General features: G+C 39.0%; 1 protein-coding gene across 6 annotated transcripts in view; it reads right to left on the bottom strand.

Annotated features, from left to right (window-relative positions):
• ARHGEF10 (Rho guanine nucleotide exchange factor 10) overlaps window positions 1–23,094 on the bottom strand; it is a 124,510-nt gene that overhangs the window by 57,279 nt on the left and 44,137 nt on the right. For 4 of the 6 annotated variants that reach the window (XM_014268530.3, XM_074538176.1, XM_026794781.2 and 1 more), the window contains 13 exons: window positions 22,385–22,681; window positions 21,418–21,481; window positions 20,188–20,267; window positions 18,985–19,041; window positions 16,241–16,404; window positions 13,009–13,125; window positions 11,732–11,846; window positions 9,176–9,288; window positions 5,459–5,536; window positions 5,050–5,229; window positions 3,667–3,783; window positions 1,803–1,895; window positions 270–440 (listed from right to left, as the gene is read on the bottom strand). In XM_014268530.3, coding sequence (XP_014124005.1) covers window positions 270–440; window positions 1,803–1,895; window positions 3,667–3,783; window positions 5,050–5,229; window positions 5,459–5,536; window positions 9,176–9,288; window positions 11,732–11,846; window positions 13,009–13,125; window positions 16,241–16,404; window positions 18,985–19,041; window positions 20,188–20,267; window positions 21,418–21,481; window positions 22,385–22,681 — 1,646 coding nt within the window. The remainder of the gene's footprint in view (window positions 1–269; window positions 441–1,802; window positions 1,896–3,666; window positions 3,784–5,049; window positions 5,230–5,458; window positions 5,537–9,175; window positions 9,289–11,731; window positions 11,847–13,008; window positions 13,126–16,240; window positions 16,405–18,984; window positions 19,042–20,187; window positions 20,268–21,417; window positions 21,482–22,384; window positions 22,682–23,094) is intronic. The other 2 variants (XM_026794783.2, XM_026794782.2) reach the window with 1 other exon arrangement.

Genomic DNA, 23,094 nt, shown 5'->3' with positions numbered 1-23,094 from the left:
TATTACTATTTCCTACACTGCCACAGAACACCAATACTGCTGATGGAAGTTCAGTGTGTTGCCTATTCCAGCACACAGTGGTGAGTCTATTCAGTCCCAGAGGCAGCTGACATCTCATATCTACGACTAGAATGACCCCATGTCATTCTACATGACATCTTGATCTCTACAGAAAAAAAACCAACATAGCTGTGCCTTTGGTGTCTGTTGCAGAGATTACTCAAGGCCCAGAAACTGACATTTCCATTATACTTTCCTACTTTCCTTACCTTGTTCAGGTAACGCTCATTCATTGCTTTTGCTATTTGTTTTATTTCACAGCGCTGATCTGCATCCCTTTTCCTTTCATTTAACTTCTCTGCCAGTGTCTCGAGCTCTGTAAGAGCCATCTGTAGAGGTAATCTGTCAGGGTGTCCTTTATTAGTGTTCTTCAACATATCCTGAAGGGTAATTATAAAACAAAAAAAACCCCATTGGATTTATTTTCAAAGTCAGGTTCCAAAGATTACAGAATGTGCAGTTGCAACTCAACATTCTTGAGTACTACTAAAGAGTAAGACCAATAAACACCTAATGAATATTTGGACAGTACATTGCTTAACTTCCCAAATATCGTAGTAATTCTTTAAAAATATACTGAATGGGATCACATGCATTCTTATTTAAAGAACAAAATTACAGAGAAGAGAGATTGTTTAGTACTATCTGGCAATCAGTAATATACAGTAATATGTATGTGTCTATAAACAATGATTTCAAATGAAACTTGTCTGATATTTACTGTCATAATAATATTGTATTATCTTTATTACTGTTATTATTTCTCATTAAAACATGGACAGCATACTCCTCTTAAAGTAGGAGACATTACTTCACTAAGGTCACAACAGCTCCTCCAAGTCTTTCTCTTTTGCAGGCATACAGTAGGAACAGTTTGAATTATACTTTGTCTCCATTCCCAGGGCACTTAAAAATCTTCCTGCCACAATAAAGTTCATCGTTCCCGCTATTTCAAAAACTCTCACCAAGGCTTCCAATTCATATGCTTCCCCCATGACTACCTCTGCTCCTTTACCCCCAGTAATTCCCAGACCTGCAGCCCAAAGCCTGTCCTGCTCTTGGCACCTGTGAACACAGCTAACACACAGTGCTTACTGGGGTAGATCTGCTGTGGTCTGGAAGGAGGTAAAAACAGAGAAAATTTTTCTGGAGCTGATCTAGACTGGGGAATTGTGCCCTTCCTGCAGCTTGACTGTCTGTTGACATGAGATCCAAGGACTCTCTGTCAAATCCACAGTTTCCATGGGAAAAGAAACAAGATGCTGCAGGTCAGAAGGAAGCTGAACATACTCTAGCAGGTCCTGTGAGCCAATGATCAGAGAGTTTCTAAACTATCCAAGGTATGAATTTAATCCTCTTGTTTTTTCTTCAATGGACATAAATGCCACTAAGTTTCTAGTAATGTTTCAAAGTGTTACTAGTTAACAAACAGATATAAACAAGCAGCATATTTGAACTACATCTTTACTAGAAAGCTATTCATAAGCTATATTTTACTTAGCAAGTAATCTATAGTAAATCTAGTTTACTGAGGCTTTCTTGCAGTGCCCTTACTGCCTGTCCCTGCAACCAGGCTATGAGATCAGCATGTTCAATGCACTGAAATTTCTCTTTATTTCCCCATGATCTAGTGGTCACTTCCACTGAACATGATCCTCTAGCAGAAGACAGCTGCCATGCAATCCCAAGGGTAAACTATGCAAGAATGCAAAAGGAGCCTCCCTTTGGTAAACATTATTTACCTGCAATAGTAGAATGAACTGTGGAAAACGTTGGATAGGTTTCATCATTAAACCATACAGTGTAATGCGATCAGGGCTTGACTCCTGACACTGCTGCAATGCAAGAAGGACACATTTACTACCATGAGCACATTTCCACCAGTTACAGAATGAAAGGAAAATGTTTCCTAAAAATTCTTCTATATTGCTTACATTAATTATAATAAGAAGACTAAAGATTGCATTTACTATCAAGATTTACTTAAAAAATATTAAATCTTTTAGAAAAACCCATCATTATCAAAATTATGGCCTGCCACTGAACTGAAATATCATCTTTAATAAATACAGCTCGGCCAAAGCCACATCAGCAATGCAGCACCTATAAATCTAAAAACCTACCTATGGTTTTTAAGAGGAAATCTAATAAAAACATCATAATCTCAGTGCTATGCAAACAGATTTTGATCTTCTTTATTTGAAGAATCAAAGAAAAAACTGTTGATTTATATTTGTAAATAAAAATGTTAGAATCCATTATTTTAGTTACTGCGAATGGCAGATAAAACCAGACAAATTTCTTTTGCATGTGAAAAAAAGCCAGAAATGGTCATAAAAAGGAAGGCTAGAGGAAATACTCAATATTAAAAACAAAGCAATTCTAAACAATGTTAAACTGGTGCTGTGCTTAAATTGCAATTTATTGCTACAACCATCAGCTTCACAATTTATTTCCATAGTTATCTATACAAACATCTATTTTTTTCCAAACAGCAGTAATGAAGATTTTGATCTTCACTGCTGGTGGGCAAAAATAAAAAAGGAAAGGTAAAGAAATGTCATCTGTCATCAGAGTTTGGCTGTGCTTCTGCAAGCAGAACCAGTGCGGCCCTGACAAGCAGTGATGAGAGGTGTGGATTATGTCTCTATTGGCAAAACATGCTTTCAACAGTAGAGCATGCTTAACCTGTGACAACATGCTCACTAGAGAATCTGATCTTCAAGATGCTTCAGGCTTGCAAAATATCATCCTGCACAGAGTTGTTCACAGTTTAAAAAGCTGTTAGTTAAAGATCTGAAGGCAAACCCCTGCAACCCTTCTCTATAGAACCTAAGAGTTGCACTAGGCACCCAGTTTTTACTGTTTTTTGGACCACTGTAACAGACCTGACAGGCTGACCAGCTTTGAGAGGCACAACTCAATCCAGGATGCCTGAGGGATGAGACAAGCTGAGCTCTCACACTCTCAGCAATGTCACAGACAACTCAAAAGCCTGGCAATGGATTCTGTGTATGGTCTGTAAGGTGTCAACACTAGGGATTCCCAGCACTCCTACTGTGTGTGCCAGGCTCTCCAGACATATAATGACAAGCATCATATGCAACAGGGCAGTGTGCATTCTGCAAAAAAAATCACTAATTTCAACCCCAAACCAGAAACACAATCTTCAAAATCCAGGGAAATTGTTGTAGAATGGAAATTCAGCTGCACTACCTCTCACAACACAATAAACAAATTAGAATTAAAATAAATTTCAAATTTAAAAGTGGCTTCATATGATAAACTACTATTTGAAGCTCACCTGATATGGAAGAATCCTAATGTTTAGACAAATAAAGCAAACACCAATAAACTGATTTGAATAACAATAAACCTACTGTGCACTTCAAAATACATCCCAGATCTAACAGCGTGTTACTATGCCAAAAATACAATACTGGAAGGGCACACTCTGGGGTCTGTTTGTGCCAAATCCATAAAACAGACCTTAAGTCCATAAAACATGAGACAATATACAGTATCAGCAGTCAAATTTCCTCCCAAATTGTAACTCATGCTTTCTTATTTATCGCATATGCACAACTACTTTAAGAACAAACTAACCTTTAAGAAGTCTAAAAAGGCAGGTTTGGTGGCACAAGATTTCTTGAGAATCCCAACTGCTGTACTGAAGTTGTTTACATATTCACTGTATGCATCCAATACCATAGATTTAGAAAACTGAAAAGAAAAAAAAGGCAAATCTTAACTAAAAGTACAAAAGACCTTTGCCAGCACAGCTATAGAGACCTCTGGCTGTTAGGGAGTCGCTCAGAACTAAAGGCTTTGCTTGGCCTAGTGCTGGATATACAGAAATACTGGTAATACCCAAAATAATCTTTCTGCAGAGGACAGGCTGGAAACAGAAAGATATAACAGCTGTGAATGGCAAGAAATGTATTCACAGAAATTGTTTCATCTTGGCTGGAACACTGGGACAGAAGGACTATGGGCAATCAAAGGGCATCAAGATTCAAATCGACAACTGAGATCCCCTGATCATCTCACTACCTGTCTTCCAGCTTAAGTGAATCAGCAAAGTCCCAGGGCCTTCACATCCTCCCTTCAACTATTAAGGGCTAACCAAAAAAGCAGACAGATTGTGTGGCCTGCAAACAGTCATGGGAATGGTAAGATCACCACCCATTGCCTTCTTGGTAACTTCATCTCCCTCCTTTGCAGAGCTGGTCTCATTAAGACTACCTAACTTGCTTCAGTCACAACAAGGCAGGTTTGCTTTAAACAACAAATCTTCAGTGACTATTTCATTTTGGGTGAACTGTGATCAGATCCCAGCTCTCTTACAGCAGTCATGAAAAGGTGGTGATTTTCAGCACCTGCAATTTTCAGCAATAAAACAAAGCATTCAAGACAGAAGGCAGGCAGCCTCTTCAAGCCACACTTTCATGGTGAACAACATCTTTCTATCAACCAAGGCCACTTCTTCTTTCTCTAATTTAAAGCAGTAGCTAATTCTGTCCTTTACTGAATGGACTTCCATTAATTGATGGGACAGGGTTTTACAAATGCTCTTTATCAGTGCCCCACCTCAGTTCAAACTCAGGAATTCAGGACATTGTCTACTGTGGTTTCTTTCTACTTGCACACTATGGCTACCCATTTTTTACGAGATGCTGAGCCTCAGTCACACCTTAATTTTGGTGGGTTTGTGAATCTCTAATTTCTCATAAAAATAAACTGTTGACTTAGATGTCTGAAAGATTAATCAAAGCCTGAAAACTTTTCTCACAATCCTTTCACATCTGCCAACCAAGCTGAAGACATGTGTTGGTGTCAGTTTCCTTATCAGGATAGTACATGAATACTCTGACAGTTGCCACAGGCATTGGAGAACATGGGAATAAAGCAGCTAAGTTAGAAAGACATGGAGATGGAAAAACAAGACTAAAATATAAACAGATTATCTGTTCTGACACATTTGCTTACTGAAGCAACAAAGACATCACCGATCATTTCAACAGAGTCCCACTCAGAGACACGACTCGCCAGCGCAATCTGAAACATCGAATGGCATTGAAGAATTTCCTTAATTCGATAAAACACCATCTTAAGTTTTCTTTCACTCAGCAACTTTGGTTCCATATCTGAAAGGGGCTTCTCATATTGCTGTGGAAAAATTAAAAAGCAAACTGATTTAAAAAAAACAAAAAAAAATGGACTTCTATAAGCAGAAAAAGAAACTAATGCAACAGTACACACACACAAAACCACTGAACATTTGGCATGAAGCATCTGTAGCAAAATCTGTGTCAGTCATAGGAAACATTCTTTAACGATATTTAATGATTCTTTTTCAAATATTCAAAATTTTAAAATGTAAAAGATATTAAGGTACCTCCAGGATTCTTTTCAGAGCATCCACGTAATTCTTCTCACTGTCAACTACAGAGCCCAAAATATACCTTCTCACAACCTGTTGAAGCAACAAAGTTTTGTCCAAAGCTCTAATCAGTTAAATGCATTCATTATAGTTGGAAATTATGATGATAAAATTCTCACATTAATAAATCAAAAGAAATACAAAGCAATTTCAATACTGGAACTGTAATAAAATAATACTGTACCTCTTCAAAAGTAATTTAATTTACTATTACTATAAAGCACTTACTTTAAAGAACACAACAATTATTGTACCAATATCTGTATTTTTTTCTGACTGTTTTAAGTCCAAGCTTAACTTTTGAAACTTGTGTTTTGATTTTGGCATTTAACAACGCTCTCAGGCACCTGGTGCAATTTTTAGGGCTGTCCTGTGCAGGGCCAGGAGCTGAGCTTCAATGATCCTGGTGATCTTCCAAATCAGGATATTCTATAATCTTATGCACCTTAAATGTATATATGTAGGTATTAATGGAAACAATCACAGGTATAAGATAATGTTGACTACTTCACTGATTTACCACAACAAAATAGGAAACAATTTTTCAAAAATCAGTCCTAAAATTTATTTTTAATAGGTTTTATAAATTTATTAGGAGCAACATACAGAGCAAACAAGCAAATACTAACTGTCTTTTAAAGTTAAAGCCATATAAACTGAGAAAGTATCCAAATCAGCATTTTCTTTTGGGCATTACCATGTAAAAGTGAAGACCCCCATGTTATCTATACTTATATGCACTGACACAGTTGTAAGATCCTCAGGAAAAGCTACCATATTTCATGCTAAACTACAGGCTATTTATTACACCTCCTTCTCCACCTTCTGCTTCAGCTGAAATGCACTTTGTATGGACATGTGGGTGGCAGGACAGGAAGGGCTGGAGAACCAGTCTGGTTTAGAACTTAAGCTTCTTGCCTTGAATTAGATTTCTTGCTGGTTACAAGGATTTGTTTTCACCCAAATCCATTTCCTAATCCAGCTCACCCTAGAGTTTCAAATGAGGACTGTGAGGGAGAAGACAGCACAGGAGTAGGATCAAACCACTTTCCATAGCTACAAGAGAAGGAAAACCTGCTCATTTTGCTATTTTAAGCTAGCCTAAATGACCATGAGACTCAAATCTCAGGCTTGCTTCTTTCTGCTCCAGAACCCACAGCCTCCTGCCTCCTCCACCATCACTGCCTTTAAATTTTCCACACTTGTATTTTGCATTATTAAATGCAGGTTATATGAGAATTTTCTTTCAGGTACTGGCATTTCAAAGGAGGACTTCAAAATTATCTGAGGCTTTGCTTAAGATATATGCAGTAAAATTAGTTGTGTCTAATCTGTGTTTAGAATGGATTTAGCAGTGTCTTATTTGGTATAGCGGATCAGTGGCTCTGGTGAAGAATACTAATCCTACTCTTAGTCACAGATCATTCTTCTGAAAAGAATAAACATCTGTAGAAATAAAAATTTCAGGCTCTATAATATACAAAAAGAATATTTAGTAGTGGCTTCGGGTTATTGCAATAGATATGAGCCCTAGCCTCAGTACTTGGAGGCACCAGGATTTAAACAGAAGCCATCATGCCACCTGCTGTTTGAAGCCAGCATGTCCACAGAGCAGCTCAGCTGTGACAGGGCAGCTGGCCTGGAAGGGGGCCCTGGCCTGGGGTGCCCAGGGCTGTGACCCCTTCCCACAGCTGACCATGCTGTTCTCCCTGAACTGCTCCAGTGTTTCTGTGCACCCAGCCCACCAGAGCCCTGCTGACCAGCAGCCAACCTCCCCCACACAGCTGCTGCACCCCTGCAATTTGGCATCACCTCCAGATGTGCACTGCAGCTGGCACCCAGATGCCTCACACAGGCTTTACATGCCAGCGGCCCATGCCTGCTCCCAAGCACTAACACTGACCACCCACTGCACTTTGTGCCACGGACTCACTGAGTGTGGTGCCCTCACCTGTTTTCTACCCACCTTTTAGTCCACCCATACAGAGGGTATCTCACCTAAAGGAGCACAGGAATACTTCAGGAGACAGCTGAAAGCCACAATCACCTCTCCCCTCAGTCACCTCACAGAGGCTCAAGCTGGTCATGCACAAATGGACTCTGGCCCATCTATGCTGATTTTTCCCCACTCACCTTCCTATCCTACTGAACACAGACATAGCTCCCAAGAGCATGTGCTGCATCACTTTTGTTGGGACTGAGGTGAGGCCAGACTCGATTCTCCTTCTTGTGGGTAAGAGTGTGACACTTTTTCACAGTCTTCTGATCACTGTGATCTCAGATGACTGAGAAAGGTCTTACCCACAGCGTCCTTACATCCAACCCATCTGGTCCCACAGACACCTGTATGTCTAGATGGCCTCAGCTCTCCAGCTGCAGATTAGGCTTCACCCCAGCAGACCTGTCTCTGGGCTCATGGGCTGAGTCCCAAGGACAAGCCTCACCAGTGAAACCCCAAGGCAAAGGTGGCACAGTTTTGACCCTTTATCACTAGGTCTGTGCCCTAGCAAGCAGTGTATTGTGCTCTTCTCAGCCTCCTTTTGTTGCCAATGTACATGTCAGAACCTCTTCACTGCTGCCTCTCACAGCTCACTAGCTCCAGCTGAGCTTTGCCTTTCCTAATCCCATTCCTGCCCACTTGGAGAGCTCCTCCTGGGCAGCTGAGCAATATTTGGCACATGACTTCCATGACTATTACCAGCTTGCTCCAAACTACAAGAACCCTGGGGGGTTTTTTTGCAAAAGAGGGCAAACTTATTTGTACAAAACTATCCTAGTGAAAGTCAAATTCCTATTTGGAAAGAAGAAAAGAGCATTCAGACTGATGCTGAAATCTCACATGATAATAAAATCTTACAGTAATGGAACACAGTTTGATAGTTGCTTTGTTACAAGATTAGCACTTCACCGTGTTAAACACAAGAGAAAAGTGAACCTCACCCAGGTAAAATGTAAAAAAAAAAAAAAAAACACCCAAAATCCTGAGAATATATGGCCCTCCCCTCAATTGCCCCTTAGTTTGGTTTTTTTCTCATTTTCTTAAGGTACTGACCAACTAACTCATGACTTGGCACCACAAGAAGCATAAAAACTCTCATACAGTTATTAGTCGTCATAACAATACAGTAACATGATCCCAAGGGATTTATTTTCAGCCAAAATTTCTTAACTGATGCCAGTTTCAGTATTTTTTTAAGTGATTTCCACAGTGACTATACAGTACAAGGTGGAAAACAGCAAAATTAATTCTGTAGACTTTACTGGGGATGATTTTTTTTTTAATCAAGAAAAATCTTTGGATTCAAAGAGGATATTGTCTACATTTAAAATCCCAGAGCACCTGTAACAATGTTTTCTGGTTCAATAAAAATGCTTTAACTCTCTCCTTTTTTCACTCAAAACCATCACATTTAGTTTAAGTGTTCAGGTAGTGAAACAATATCATTCTTATAGATAATTTTATAATGCAAACCATTTTGCACCTCTGGCTGAATTCAGGACTGATGCAACGATATGCACACACACAAATTTTCAAAAAACTTATTCAGTTCTGAATTTGATGTCTATTTAAGTAAAATGCCAATATGTTTGAAGATCAAAGGCACCTGAAACACTGGTGCAGAGCAGAAGGGGAGGAAAAAAAAGAAGACCATACTTCCCAAAGCTTACTACCTGCTGCTGTGATAATCCTTCAGGCATAGGAGTCATAATTGCTTCTGCATGCATACAGTCCACATCAATAAATAAATTTTGCTCTTCTTCTTCCAGACAAGATGATCTGTGATCTACAAATAAATAACCAAATATCAGCTTCTACATGTGGATTAAAAGAAGAAAAAAACAAAAGAAAAAAGAAAAAAAGAAAAAAACAAAACCAAACAAGAAAAGACTCTATCATCTGAACACAGAAATAATACATTTTCACTTACCAAACAAAAAAAAAATTCCCAATAATTCTGTATCATCTGGGAAATCACATAAATGTTACCACCAATACGTACTCTAATACAGAACACCTTTCAAAGGCATCCTAATATCCCACAGCTGCAGACAGCCTAAGCATCTTTTGCTTGACCACTGCTCCCTCCTCTCAGCCAGGAGAATGGGGCTGACCAGAGGGCAGGACATGACAACTTGGGCAAAAGCACTACAGCCCCAGGGACAGCAGTTTTAAAATAAATGATCCCTGGGAGGAAACTGAAAACACCCATATTATGATCCAGCTAAAAAAAATTCTGTACAACCTTCAATAGCTGAACTAAAGTAGCCAAGTTAACCAAAATGTTTGTTTTCATCAGAAAGGAGTGAGGGATTCTGCATTGCTCTGTGGGTACAAATTTTACTGAAAAAGCACCACCGAAGTGCACTGATAGGTGGCAGTACATAGCCAGGCAAACAAGCAGACCCAAGGAAAGGAGACATAAAGAAAGAACAGTATGAGAAACTGTCTTAGAACAAAAAGAGAAATAACAGAAGCAGATCTAACATCTGGCAGAATCTTGTGAGTTTAGTTAAGAAATTTTTCACTAGCTCCCTGCTGATTTGGAAAGTGGTTATGAGATTCAGCCATCCACAGGTCAGCAATCTAATCTCTAGAAATGTAAGAAGGAATGCCAGGTCCATTGGAACACTGTCCTGCAGATCATTTTCATCTGTTCAACTGCAAGTTTTGATCACCTCATTTTGTGTACCTTTCTATATTCAAGCTGTGAATTAAGTAGATTGAGAAGCAGTCAGAGGTCATGACAGAGATGTAAGATGTGTCCTGGCCCATACAGCAACTTTATGTTGCTTCTCTCAAAACAAAAAATTTTGTTCCAGCCTTGTGGTTTTAGCTTCCTAAAATTGTAGTTTTATAAACTCTGAAGTTACTATCATTAAATTAGTTGGGCAAACACTTGAGCAGAAAGATACACTATCTCTCAGAGTTATCCTGAAAAAGAAACTAGTTTAATTTATCACCTGTCTCTTGAAAAAACTACCCATGGACAGCTGCTGCCATGGCTCATGACAAAGGACTGTCACTTGCTCTCAGCTACAGAAAGAACACAAATACTTCTGCGGCTTTTTGATTATACACCACTTTTTGCTTTCCCAACCCAAATTCAGCTTTCATCAAAAATCATCAAACTGATTAAGCAGTACAGTCTTTCCCCCTGCTTTCACTCACTCTTAAACATGGAAAGCATTACTCCTTACCAGTGATGAACTTTTTAAAATACTCAGCTACTTCTCCACTGAAAGCCATGTCTTAACAGCACATTCTCCTCACATTCAAGAGTTATTTGATGGAGAGACCTGGACAGACTTAGTAACTGGGCTGATTTTGACTGGGGTAGAATTAATTTTCTTCACAGTGGCTAGTATGGAGCTACATTTTGGATTTGGACACAGGGGTTGATAATACAGAGATTTTTTTATTATTGCTGAAGAGGGTATACACAGAGCCAAGGCCTTTTCTGCTTTTCATACTGCCATGCTGGTGAGGGTGCATGGCAGGTTGGGAGGAGACACAGCCAGGACAGGTCACCCAAATTGACTTAAAGGATATTCCAGACCATATGACATCCTGCTCCATATATAAAATGGGAGGAAAACGGAGTAAGGGGAGGGGATGTTGGGAACGATGGTCTTTGTGTTCCAAGTAACCACTGTGTGTGATGGGGCCCTTCTCTCCTGGAGATGGATAAGCACCTGCCTCCCTTGGGAAGCAGTGAACTAGTTCCCTGTCTTTCTTTGCTTGTGTATGGATTTCATGTTCACTATTACACTGTCTTTATCTCAACCCACAAGTTCTCACTCTTATCCTTCTAATTCTGTGCCCAGTCCTGGTGGTAGGGGATTGAACAAGTGGCTGTGTGGGGCTTGGCTGCTGGCCAGGATTACACCATGACAGTAACTTAACATCACTTCCATACTCCCATCTACCAGTACCTAGATCACTCTGCTTGGTGGGACTTGTTGTTATTGTTCTTAAATTGATCCTTCTCTGCCGTCCTCAGGTTTCTCAGGTCACTCAGGTTCTTGCCCCAAACAGAAAAAACTGCTCAAGATGCATTGACCATACTGTCATCTGAGCTGAATAATATACCATACATTTTTGATATATACCTGATTTCTTGCATCTAGCTCTCAGCTCCCACTACAAAAAATTGCTAGGCCATTCATCTTCCTTCTCAGAAATCACTAGAGAATGTAACAAAGAGAAACGCTGTAAATAGCATATACCTTGAGAAATGAAAGATTTTGTCCGAATAAACGAACGACCCTTCTTCACAGCTGCTTTTGTCTTTTCAAGTCCATCTTTGGTACCTTCTCTAGCAGCTCTCATGAGCTTTTGCATCTGCAAGATAAAAAATATAGTCTACATGTTCAGTGAATAAGAGGAAAGTATCTGAGCCTGCACACTTTTAGACTATCAATATTGTCCAAAGTCAAATGACTGTACAATAAGTAGAGAGAACCATGAAAGCTCAGAGCCAAGCTCCTGTATTTCAAAATAAAATAAAAATTGGAGACAAGGACTTACTTCATGGCAATACTGTATGCAAGTCTAAAAGAGCAGAAATATTTAAGAACCCTTCTGCATTCAAATAAACTTTAAATAGTCTCAAATGTTATCTTAGAGAACAAATACCTACTACTCACAGGTCATTATAGGCCAGAGGTCTTGTCCATCTTTCAGTGTCCAAATAACTCTTCCAAAGTATTTCTGACCTAAAGATAATCCCCTAGACTCAGTTATATATTAACTATATTCTTAAACAAACACTGCTATGAATGAAAAATTTACAACTAATAACTTCATTCACTGAAGAAATGCATTGATTTAATAAGAATTTCATAATCTTACAGTACACTACTACAGTCAAATGAAATTTCACGAAACTAAAAACAAAACACCAAAGAATTTTGCCTTGCTGGAAAATGTTTATTAGAATACCCTGCTTTGTACTTCTTTCCCAAAACGTCACTACAACAAAAATTCCCCACTACTGTCAGAACACAAACAAAGCTGCCTTGCTGCAATCAGGCAATTTCTGGGTTTGAGACTGAAGCTTTTTGCAAAAACCCAGTCTTTTCAAACCAGTTCCATTCAGAATGGAGAGCAGGGAGATTCCCAATTTGATCCAGTGGGGCTGCAGAGCTAGGGCTAGGCTAGCCCTATGGAGCCATGGTCTCAGAGAGACACTAGGGTTGTACACCTGGCTCACACTCTGAGGTAAGGGCACCAGTCATCAGGGAAAGACAATGCCCTATCTCATTTTCTGAGACTGCTAACATTAAAAGTAACCAGGAGAAAAAGTCCTCGACCAAGTATTTTTAAGAATATAGCAATATTGCAGTCTTTAACTTAACACTGCACAATAAAAATTCAGCACATTCAGAATTCATTTCATACAAATTATTGTCTACTTTTTCAAGCTATTAATAAAAGACAACATTGTCTGTGTTGGAAAAGCAATTATTTAAATGTAGGTAGTTACAAAAATCAACTACACTACCTTCAGCTCATGTTTTTGCTTTAGTTGCTGAATCTCTACTGCTCCCACAGTGTTTGACATCAAATCTTTCACCTTTTTTTCATAATGCTCCTTTAAACGCGTTAGGTCATGAGAAAGCTACAGTGTATAAAAAGACACAATCTTTTCAAAAAGCCATAGTGAAAACTTCATGCTAAAGCACTCACATAAATCATGCACATTGCCCCACCTATCTACTGACACAAAGACAGCTAAGGGAAAGCTAACACTGAGGGAAAGCTATCACTGAGGGAAAGCTATCACTGAGGGAAGCTCCAGTCCGAGGAAGGACCATCGCTCCTGGGCACTGCCGAGCTCCGCCAGGTGCTTTTCTGTAAAGACACGGGCAAAGCCACTTAGACTAAGGCAACTAAATTGTTATACATATTAATTGTATTGCGCCTATCTCTTAAAAATCACATGGAAACAATACATCAGCTTTAACCATAAGCGCTATTCACTGGAGCACAAAACCTAGCCTATATTTCAGACTATTCTTCAAAACAGTGAATCAGAAGAAATCTCAGAGATTGAAGAACCTGTGGAGATTGCTGGCACCTGAGAATATGGAAACTGACAGTGAAGTGAGTCAGGTAAGGAGACACGAACAGGATTCATGTTCTTGTGGTTTCCACATGCATCACGTCTCACTGTATGAACTTGGGTGTAACCATCTCATACATTAATATATTCATTTGCAAGGTAAGGAAACTATCACACAGAAAGGAATGCTCTGGAACACTAATTACCATTTGTTAAACATTTTGACAAAGGTAGATAAAAGAGGTTAAAACACAACCAGGAAATAAAAAAAAAAAGGAAAATATTTGGTGTGTCCTATAATAGAAGTCCAGTGGAAAACCCCTCAGCTTGATATCAACAGAGTTATTTGGCAAGAGATCAAAGCCTCAGGAAAGAGAAGGCCTACTGAGCTGAAAACAAAGCGACAGGCTCAGCTCCACTAGGCTGGGTCAGGATGCAATTACCTCTAACATCATCATTCTGGCATTACAGCAGTATAATAAAGAATAGTATTTGGTTCACAGACAAGAAATATTTAACAGCACAAAAACTTTCCTTCTTCAAATAAAATAGTAAATAAATAGAATAATAAGAATTATAATGAAAAGGTGACTTTGAAGGAAGTCACATCAGCACTTAAAATTAAATATCCCACGTGCAACCTTGCCATTCTTTTCAACTAACATTAAAATTGTAAGTAGGGCAAGTCCCTTACAGGCTCTGAAAGGCTACAGAAGGTGATGTGCTGGGAATATACTGTAATATCCATCACAGGACCTGAGGAGAAGTGAAAATTAGTACAAGGAATGGATACAGAGAAAATGTACATTAAGAAGAGCAGTGTCTGCCCATGCTGAAATGCCAATACAGGGAGGGCTGGGGTTGGCTTTTTGGTTTTTTTGGGGTTTTTTTGGGGGTTTTTTTTGGTTGTTGTTTTCTTGGTTGTTTGTTGCAAGGGTTTTTTTGGCAATCCTAAAGTTTCCTTCCTGACTCTCTGCCAAAACCCTTCCCTAATTTCCTAATTTCTCCATCTCCCAGCAACCCATCCAAGTGCAGGAGCCTGACTTTTCCATCCACAAGCTTAAGTGTTCCTCACCTCCTCACACCCATCCTCACAAGGCAATCCCCAAAACCTTTTGTCAGGCCTGAAAAAGCCATCTGCATGGCAGTACCCAAGGGCACACCCCTCTTCTCTCATCACTCAGTCTCTTGCTCAGACACTCTGTGCCTGATCCTGGCGCAATCACATTCAACCACTGCCAACAGCTTTCCATGACAGATCAAGGTATACTTTTAAGAGTTCCAAAAAAATGGCTTTAAACCTTGCTTTGTTCACATATGCAAATAGATTCCTATGACTGTGGCCAAAGCTGAAGCTAGGGATAACAAGAGAAGATTAAAAAACAAAAATAATAAGTCAGCAGCCATGTTAATGCTTACACACTCACATGCAAAGTAATTCCCTAATCTCTTCCAAAGTATTTAAAGAAAAAAAAATAAATCAAACTCCATTTTTTTCAGTCTTGTTAGAAAAAACTCCCAAACAAACAGCTGCAACAGCTTTAAGATTGTTATAGTCAGAATAAAACCAAGACAAAACCAGAGGATGAGCACTCAGCTTACAAAGTGCAGATTTGGGAGGGCTCAAGTCTTGCAGTTAATTGCTCATTCCCTGATTTCCAAAGGATGTGCAGCAAGGAAGGAGGTGAGAGGAGAGCAGATTGCATGTACTGGAGGGAAACACAGACAACAAGGTTTTTATTCTCATCAAGTTAAGAAACCTGTAAAATGAAAATGAGGGTCCCATGAAATAACACCCTGTCTGCAACCCCTGCACATTCCAGCCACAGGTGCTGAGGCAGCTCACAGCACAGAGTTGCCACGTGGCTCTTGGGGGTCAGTCCCCAGTCAGCACACACTGGGAGCCTCTCACAAAGAGGGCACTCAAGGGCAGAAGAAGAGGACCCAGGGCAAAGAGAAGGCAAGAGCCCAGGGCCTCTCTCCCTGTGCAATGGGAGAGGAGCAGGGACGACAGGCACCTGTGTCACCTGTGCCTTCCTGCCTCCTGCAGAACACATGGAGCCAAAGGCACGACACCTGGGAAGTGGCACAGATGGATCATTTTAATCATGCCACCTCTCCTCTCTCCTAACAGGTAGAGCTCTCTTTGATTACAAAAATCTTTTACTTTCAGAAGTTCTTTAAGTTCAGTCACATTCAAACAAGCAAACTGATGCAGATCTAAGACAGAAAGCTAGGGAACACTGGCAAAGAGTTTTGTGACTTTTGAGCATCTAAAGATCCCAAACCATCAATTCTTGTCAGGCTTGTCCCCATTTATTTCTCACATTATTTTCCACACTTTTTTACCACTTACACTAATCCAGCAAGTGCAAAAGAAGAGAAGGTAAGGAACTGCCCATAAGCAAAAACAATCTCATTTTTAATTTAGTTTTTGTCCAATTTGAGTTGTATCTGTTTTTGTACGAGACTTCTGTTTAATATTTTCATATCTCCTTTTCCCATTACATTTTGTTATGTACTGTCACTTCCACACTGACTCATATCTTCTTTAAAAATATGCTATTGGCATTGGAAGCTGAATTGAAGAAAAAAAGAAATACAGGTGAGAAAGGGAAGTGTTGGAAACCAGGACAACCTCAATGACTGAGCAGCACTGCAGGATACATACATGTCTCTTGTGGTTGCCTCGCAAAAAGGAGCTGGGAATTCCATTTTTACACTCAGAATCACTCTGTTCTTCATAGCTTTCAAACTCACTTGAACTCCACCCGTATTCCAGTGAGCTGTTTCCACCATCATCACCATTTTCAACATCATCATAAATCATTTCCTCTGCAAGAATTAAACCAAAATAAAAAAAAGCTACACTGAAATGTATGTTTGTTCAGACACTGGAAAGCTTACTCAGGATATGCTACAAAGAATTGTACAGATTTCTGTATGCACATCAAAAATTTTGAATTAAATCCAATATTCAAATAGCCAAAGTGGATTGTCTTTGTTGAAACAGAGTACTAAATAAGGACAGTGTTATGGGTACACACCATGATCCTTTTAGAAACATGTGCTACTCAAATGACACTGTTGTGTCCAAATCCCACAAAATTATTTAGAACTTCAAAGGAAGTTTAAACTCTAACTGTGAAAGCACATCTGCACTGAGGAACATCATCCTTCCATATTTAAGCTTGCCATTTCTCCCTAGGGACATGGTAAAAAATGCTAAAACATGGCAAGAATCAAATGAAAATGTCACTACTTCCAGCAGAACAGGTCAGACCAAAGCAGCAAGAAACTGTGTTACACAATGATGTTTTATGACTCATCACCACCAGTCACTGGAAGTCTCCCACACCTGGCAGCTACCTTGCTCATGATTTACTCTAAAAACTTGAAGTATTAACCTTTTCAAGACATAACCTTTTCAAATCTATATTACAAAGGCTGACACAGGTCAGCCAGGCACCTCCTGTTAAAGACACAGGTCTTTCTATTGGCACAGATGTCGAGAACATAAAACTTACTCAAAATAAAATGGAAAATTTAGAGCCAATTTCTTAACAGGAAACAGGAATGCACTCTACCTGCAGCATCGTATGTCAGTACAAGTGGAAAAGTGTGGACACTTGTTGTGGTACAACACTTCTATCAAGAATCACTATTGTCAGAGGTTATGATGCAGCATTTACAACTGTCTGCTGTTAAATCCAGGAAACAGCAGCTGTGCTTTTATTTTAAGACTGATGTTTCATTTAAACAGAGAAAAAAAATGTACTCAAAAGCCAGTATGTTTTATACATGCATCTAACCCTGGATTTTAATATTAACATTGGAATCCTCTGTGTTTATTATAAAGGACTTAATTAGTCTAATTTGGAAGATTCAGATTTTTAATTTTTTCTTTCAAATCCCCATGCATATCAAGAGTGTCCTTAAAATACGGTTACTGAAGAAAACATCTTAGTGGTAATCTAGAACAATGAGTATTTTAAAAGAACCATCATATTAAGTCAAAATAAATCAAGAAGTCTAACTCTTGTGCTGTGAGATTTGGGGCAGGATTTACCCCATGACTAGGTGAATTTATCTTGTCCAATCTACGTGGTAATGTAGATTGTCTGACTGAAACTTTTTTTGGAATAGTTGACAAAATATACAAATAATAAACATCAAGATCATGAATGTATGAAGATGAAACTTCCCTTACTACCTATTTCCTCAGAATCTTTCAATGTCTTAGAGGACACATAAAAATCAAAATTTTAATTGATGTCTTACTGGTTAAGCTAAAGATTCTGACCAATATGCTCAGCAGAGCTTTGCCCCATATCCCACCTAGCTCAGCCACCAGGGCCTGGTGTACCTGTTTCCTGACTGATCAGCAACAGCACAGAGATGTCCCTGCTCAGAGCAGCACTGAGGGAACTTCCAGTAATATAACCATTCAAGTCATGAATGTAACACAGTACTTTACAATAATAAATTTTTAAAATTTAGTAAAAAATGGTAAAACACCTTGCCTGAACACTACTAAAGAAAAAAAATTAAACTGTTGCAGCTTTAAAGATTAATGTGGGTTTCACACAGGAAAGCTGAAGTGTTTCCTTGATTCATTAACAATTTCATTATCAAAGACCTACACCTCTGAGAGCCCTGATCAGTAAGATGCTGAGCTCCCAATAATCCAATTCACTCAAACACAAAATCAGTCAGTAGCAACTGATCTTTAGGCAGACTTCACTATACCCAAAAACTGCAAAACAAACCTAAGTAAGAACTCAATGAAATATGCTTCTTGAGCCCTAACTCCATCATTTCCAATAAAGGTAAAATCTTGACTTCAATAACTACTTTGAGATCTATTCTGCCCCCTCCAAACATGGTCACAAACATCAGGAGCAAACCACTTCAAAGCTGAAATTAAACATTTGTGTAGAGTCACAATCAGGATGGTGAACAGCCTCCCTGGACCATCTCTTCCATCCATCAAGAATTTATATATTGATGGGGACTTCCAAGGAGAGAGCTTCTCTCTATAACCATGACAATGATACATTATCATACATCATTTAACTATTTAAAATACCATTTTCCTAACCATCTTGCTTTGTTCAGGGCACTACAGCTACAACACCCAACACTGTAATTCTCTAATATGCAGAGTACTCAAGCATTTGGAACAGTATCTATAAAACAAAGGAGAATTCAGCTTCTGAGAAGAGCAGTATAGGAGACCTGCTGCAACAATCTTTTAAGTACTAGTATAATTCTGAACTCTGTAAGACCTACCAATCACTGACACAATGGTAAATCCATTTACATATATTTTAGGCACTTAATGAACATATCTGTTTAGTATACATGCACATAATTCCATTTTGCATTGGTTTCAACATTACAAAGACCTCAAACCTGGTTCAGAGTCTGAATCTTCTCTTGGCACATCGTCATAAATTACCTCATCCGGGTCTAAAATCAGGACAGAAAAAAAAAAACAAATGAGAAACTTCCTAAAATTTGAATGGGACCAAGTGTTTAAGAGGCATTTGGACAAAGCCCTTAACACTCTTTCAGCCTTTGATCAACCCTAAAATGGTCAGGCAGTTGAAATGCTGTAGGTGCTCTCCAACTGAAATATACTATTATATTATTTAATTGGTTATATTGGTATATATTAACACAATGGAGATATGACTCACTCTCACTAGCATGTTGTCTGCACATCTAATCATTCAAATATTGCAACAATGCAGAAAGCAGTATATGGTATTTGTGAAATTTCAGTTTTATCTGCATTGCTTATGATGACCTTTAGTAGCCTGAAAACAAAAATCCACTTCAAAAGTCAGTGTTTCTCCCTCCTTCTTAAAGAAGGAGGTATGTCCTCTGCCTGTTCAAGGCTGCTCTTTGCTTTACTGAATGAATAGGTGTAGAAAAGCTGAAAGTGGCTTTTTAAAAAGAACCAAAAGTAAATAATGTGATGTTTATCTTAGTAAATTAAGAGACAGAATGACAACACAAATTCTTCAGTCACTTCACAAAATATGTAAGATGAACACCAGCCCAGTAGGAACAGCTGAGAACAGGCAGGATAATCTGTCCTCAAACCACACAATCTCTGCTCTGGTTTAAAATGCAGCTGCCAGCCACGAATCAACAGCACACACCAAGACAGTGGCAATTCCTTCCCTTCTTCCACCTCCAAGTGCTTATTTGCCATTACTGCACAAGAAGAGCAATTTCAAATACAGTCTCAGATCAGACACTGAACTGGAGCTTATTTCCACTGCACATGCATTAATGGAGCTAAATGACTTCCATAACACATGATTCCACAGACTCCAAAAAGTGGAAAAATGAATGTTAACTTTATTCTAAAATACAATTTTATTACACTGTTGAATGTCCTACAGCTGAATATTTTATTACAGAATGTTGTATTACTGTTGAATGTTCTACAGCTTTGTTCTGGAATCTATCTAAAAACACACAATAAAAGTGAACATGGACATTCCCATAAAATCTGCTTGTGCACATAGACACACATATACTGCTGATCACAACTTAAAACTGACCACCTTCCACAGCCGTATTTAAGTGTTCATGGATACTTACTTTCCATCCATGCTGTATTTGCAGGATCTGCAACCCATTTGGCCAGGGCATCATCCTCTTTCTTGGTCTGGTTATCTTCACTTGAAAAAGAGGCCACAAAATAAAAGAACTAAAAGTTATACCACAATGTTTTTAAACATCCATGAAGACAAGACAATAAATATATGTCTGCCCTCTAGTTTCCACTCCAAGGGTGCTAATTAGTCAAAAATGTTGCTTCAGTGTGTAGTTGGGTGATGAATAAGCTATTCAAGTTAATAGTCTTACAATTTCAGTCAGAAAATTGAAAACACTTTCTTTAAAATCTTAAAAAATACTCTGCTTTTGAGTTCATCTACCAGAACACAGGAAATTCTCTCAGAAACAGTGAAGTGAGAGCTTCTTTTCCATGGTAAATAAGACAAAGATATTCCAGGTTACATCGGGAGCCATCAGGCAGAGCTGCTCCCCCCTCCACCTGGTGCTGGTGAGGCTGCTAGAGCAGCACGTCCAGCCTTGGCTTCCCAACACTCCCCTGCTACAGAGCTGTGGAGAAAGTGAAGCTACCTCTAGGGAGATGAAGGACTAAAGCCCATGGTTTACAAGGAAGGAGATAAAAGACATGGAGATTATTTAGTCTGATGAAAAGGATGTTATGGGGTGATCCAAGAGTAGCTACAACTATCCAAAGAGAACTACAAAGGTCAGGGATTCAGGGTTATTTTTTTGTATGGGTTTGTTTTGGGCATTTTGGGGCCTTTTTTTTTTTTTAATGCCAGACAAAGGGGGAATAGTCAACAGACTGCCCACTGGGAGATTTGGTTTGGACATTTGGGGAGGCTGGGGGGGAAGAGGGGCAGGGAAGGTAGTACAGCAGAGAAGACTGCTTGGGGAAGCTGCAGCACCTCCATCCTTGGAGGGCTGAGGGCTCAGCCAGCAAGGCCATGGTTGATCTGATGGATCCTGCTGAAAGCAGCAGGCTAGACCAAACCTGCAGCAATCTGTTGCACCTGACATTGCCATCACTCTAGAAAAATTCAACCCAGTGTCTCCAAAAATGTCATGCACAGTTATACACACAAGTGCTGATTTTTGTACACAATCAGAATTACAGGAGTAAGAAAGGGTAAAAAAAACCAAACCAACAAACATGGAAGTATCACACAAGGAAAATAAAATACTTATCAAATGCAAGCTTTCCTAGGAATTAAGGCTTTGCAAATCATTAAAACAGGATGAACTGGCAATCACCTATTCTGAGGGTCCTCCAGGTTTACAGAATTATAATGACTTTCTTCAGTTGCTGACTGTGTACCTGCCAAGTAAGGAAAAAAAAAGAAAGCATTTGCAATAACATGTCAGTTTGGCTAAAACTGCACATTTTACCATAATAAATTGATTTTACTAGATCATTACCAAAGAATAATCTCCCTCCTTGCAATAATTTTATTCTTACACATGTTTAAAACAAGTTGGAAGTTTCTTCACACCATGCATTTCTGAAAGCTAAGTAATTCAAAGACACGGCCATTTCTTAGAAGAGCTGTTAAGATGAAATCACAATGGCTAATGCATTTAATTCTCTCTCTCAAACATATATTCCTCTACAAGTAATAACGACCACACAAACATTTGCTTTTACTTGACAGTATTCCTAATAGTGGTAAAAAGCAAAGGCTGGAATAAAAGCTGGAATTACAGAAGAGCTGCTGCCCAGCTAAAGAAAAGTATATTGAAAATACAAAAAGAAAAAGGCAGGATATGGGCAGCTTTCTTTTCCTACTGTCTTGACATTAAGCTGTCAACTATCTCAACTCTGGTTACAAAATGGATCCCTTGTTTCTGTAATAATTCATAGTTATTTCCCTTTCTAGTTTCCTCTACTGTCTTAAAATTGTACTAGAAGAGAGAGAATTCATCAAATCATCAAAGGAAAAATCCAAGAGTAACACTAAATCCACAAGAACTGGAAAATAAAGAAACAGAAATGCATATAGAAAAGGCAAAAGGGAGAGGAATTTTGCCAGGATTAGGAAAAACAATAAAAGGTATGAGAAGAAACCATTTGGCTTGAACACTGGATCTGGAAATTATTTCATCACATTAAGAAGGAATTAGCATTAATCATACTCACCCAGGGTGAGTGCTATATAGAAAAGGTACCTGATGTTAACCAAGGGTTCCCTCTCAAATCAAGTGAGGTGTGTAAATCCAGTACCTTCGTCATCTACAGAAACACTGCGGATGATGACAGGGCTGCAGTACGCTGGCACTATCAAAGGTAAGTTGGATGGCACAGCATATCCACAGGGGACAGGAACAGAATATCCACCAGACAGGCTGGGACTGGCACACTCCTCTGGAGGACTTGGTTCTGGTGATGAGGATGGATCCTTATCTTGGATTGGGGAAATATTAATGACTGAGTAGGGATTTACTTTGGCTGGAGTGCCTTCTGCAGCAGGTTCTGATGTTTGCAGCTTCTCAGTGTTTTCTAAATTACCATCTCCTTTAGCTGAAAGATTAAACAAAAATACCAACTTTTAGTTTTCATACCTCCTCAAGCTGCTCTAATAGCTCTTTGCAAGTACGCTAAATACTGACTTGATCTTTTCTATACAAGTTGCTTACAATCTATGACTCAAAATTCCCACACAGTATTGCCAACATCCCCGTGTTACAAATGAGGAATGCAACAAGAGCAAAACAAGATGAGTTACAAAGATGCCTATGGAAAAACAGTATCTTGACTGACATAAGCACATGAGTCAAAACAGTCTTAAATCATAAAGGTTAAAATCTGGATGAATTTGAAACATACAAACAGAAACACAAGATATATTTTAGGGGTAGTCACAAGGACAAGAAAAAGTCATGGAGGGACATTCCTGAAAGAGCAGTCCTGAAAATGCTCTGTTAAGAAAGGGA

Source organism: Zonotrichia albicollis, chromosome 3 (assembly GCF_047830755.1).
Source record: "Zonotrichia albicollis isolate bZonAlb1 chromosome 3, bZonAlb1.hap1, whole genome shotgun sequence".
Taxonomy (NCBI): Eukaryota; Metazoa; Chordata; class Aves; order Passeriformes; family Passerellidae; genus Zonotrichia; species Zonotrichia albicollis.
This window is presented reverse-complemented; position numbering and strand designations above follow the sequence as displayed.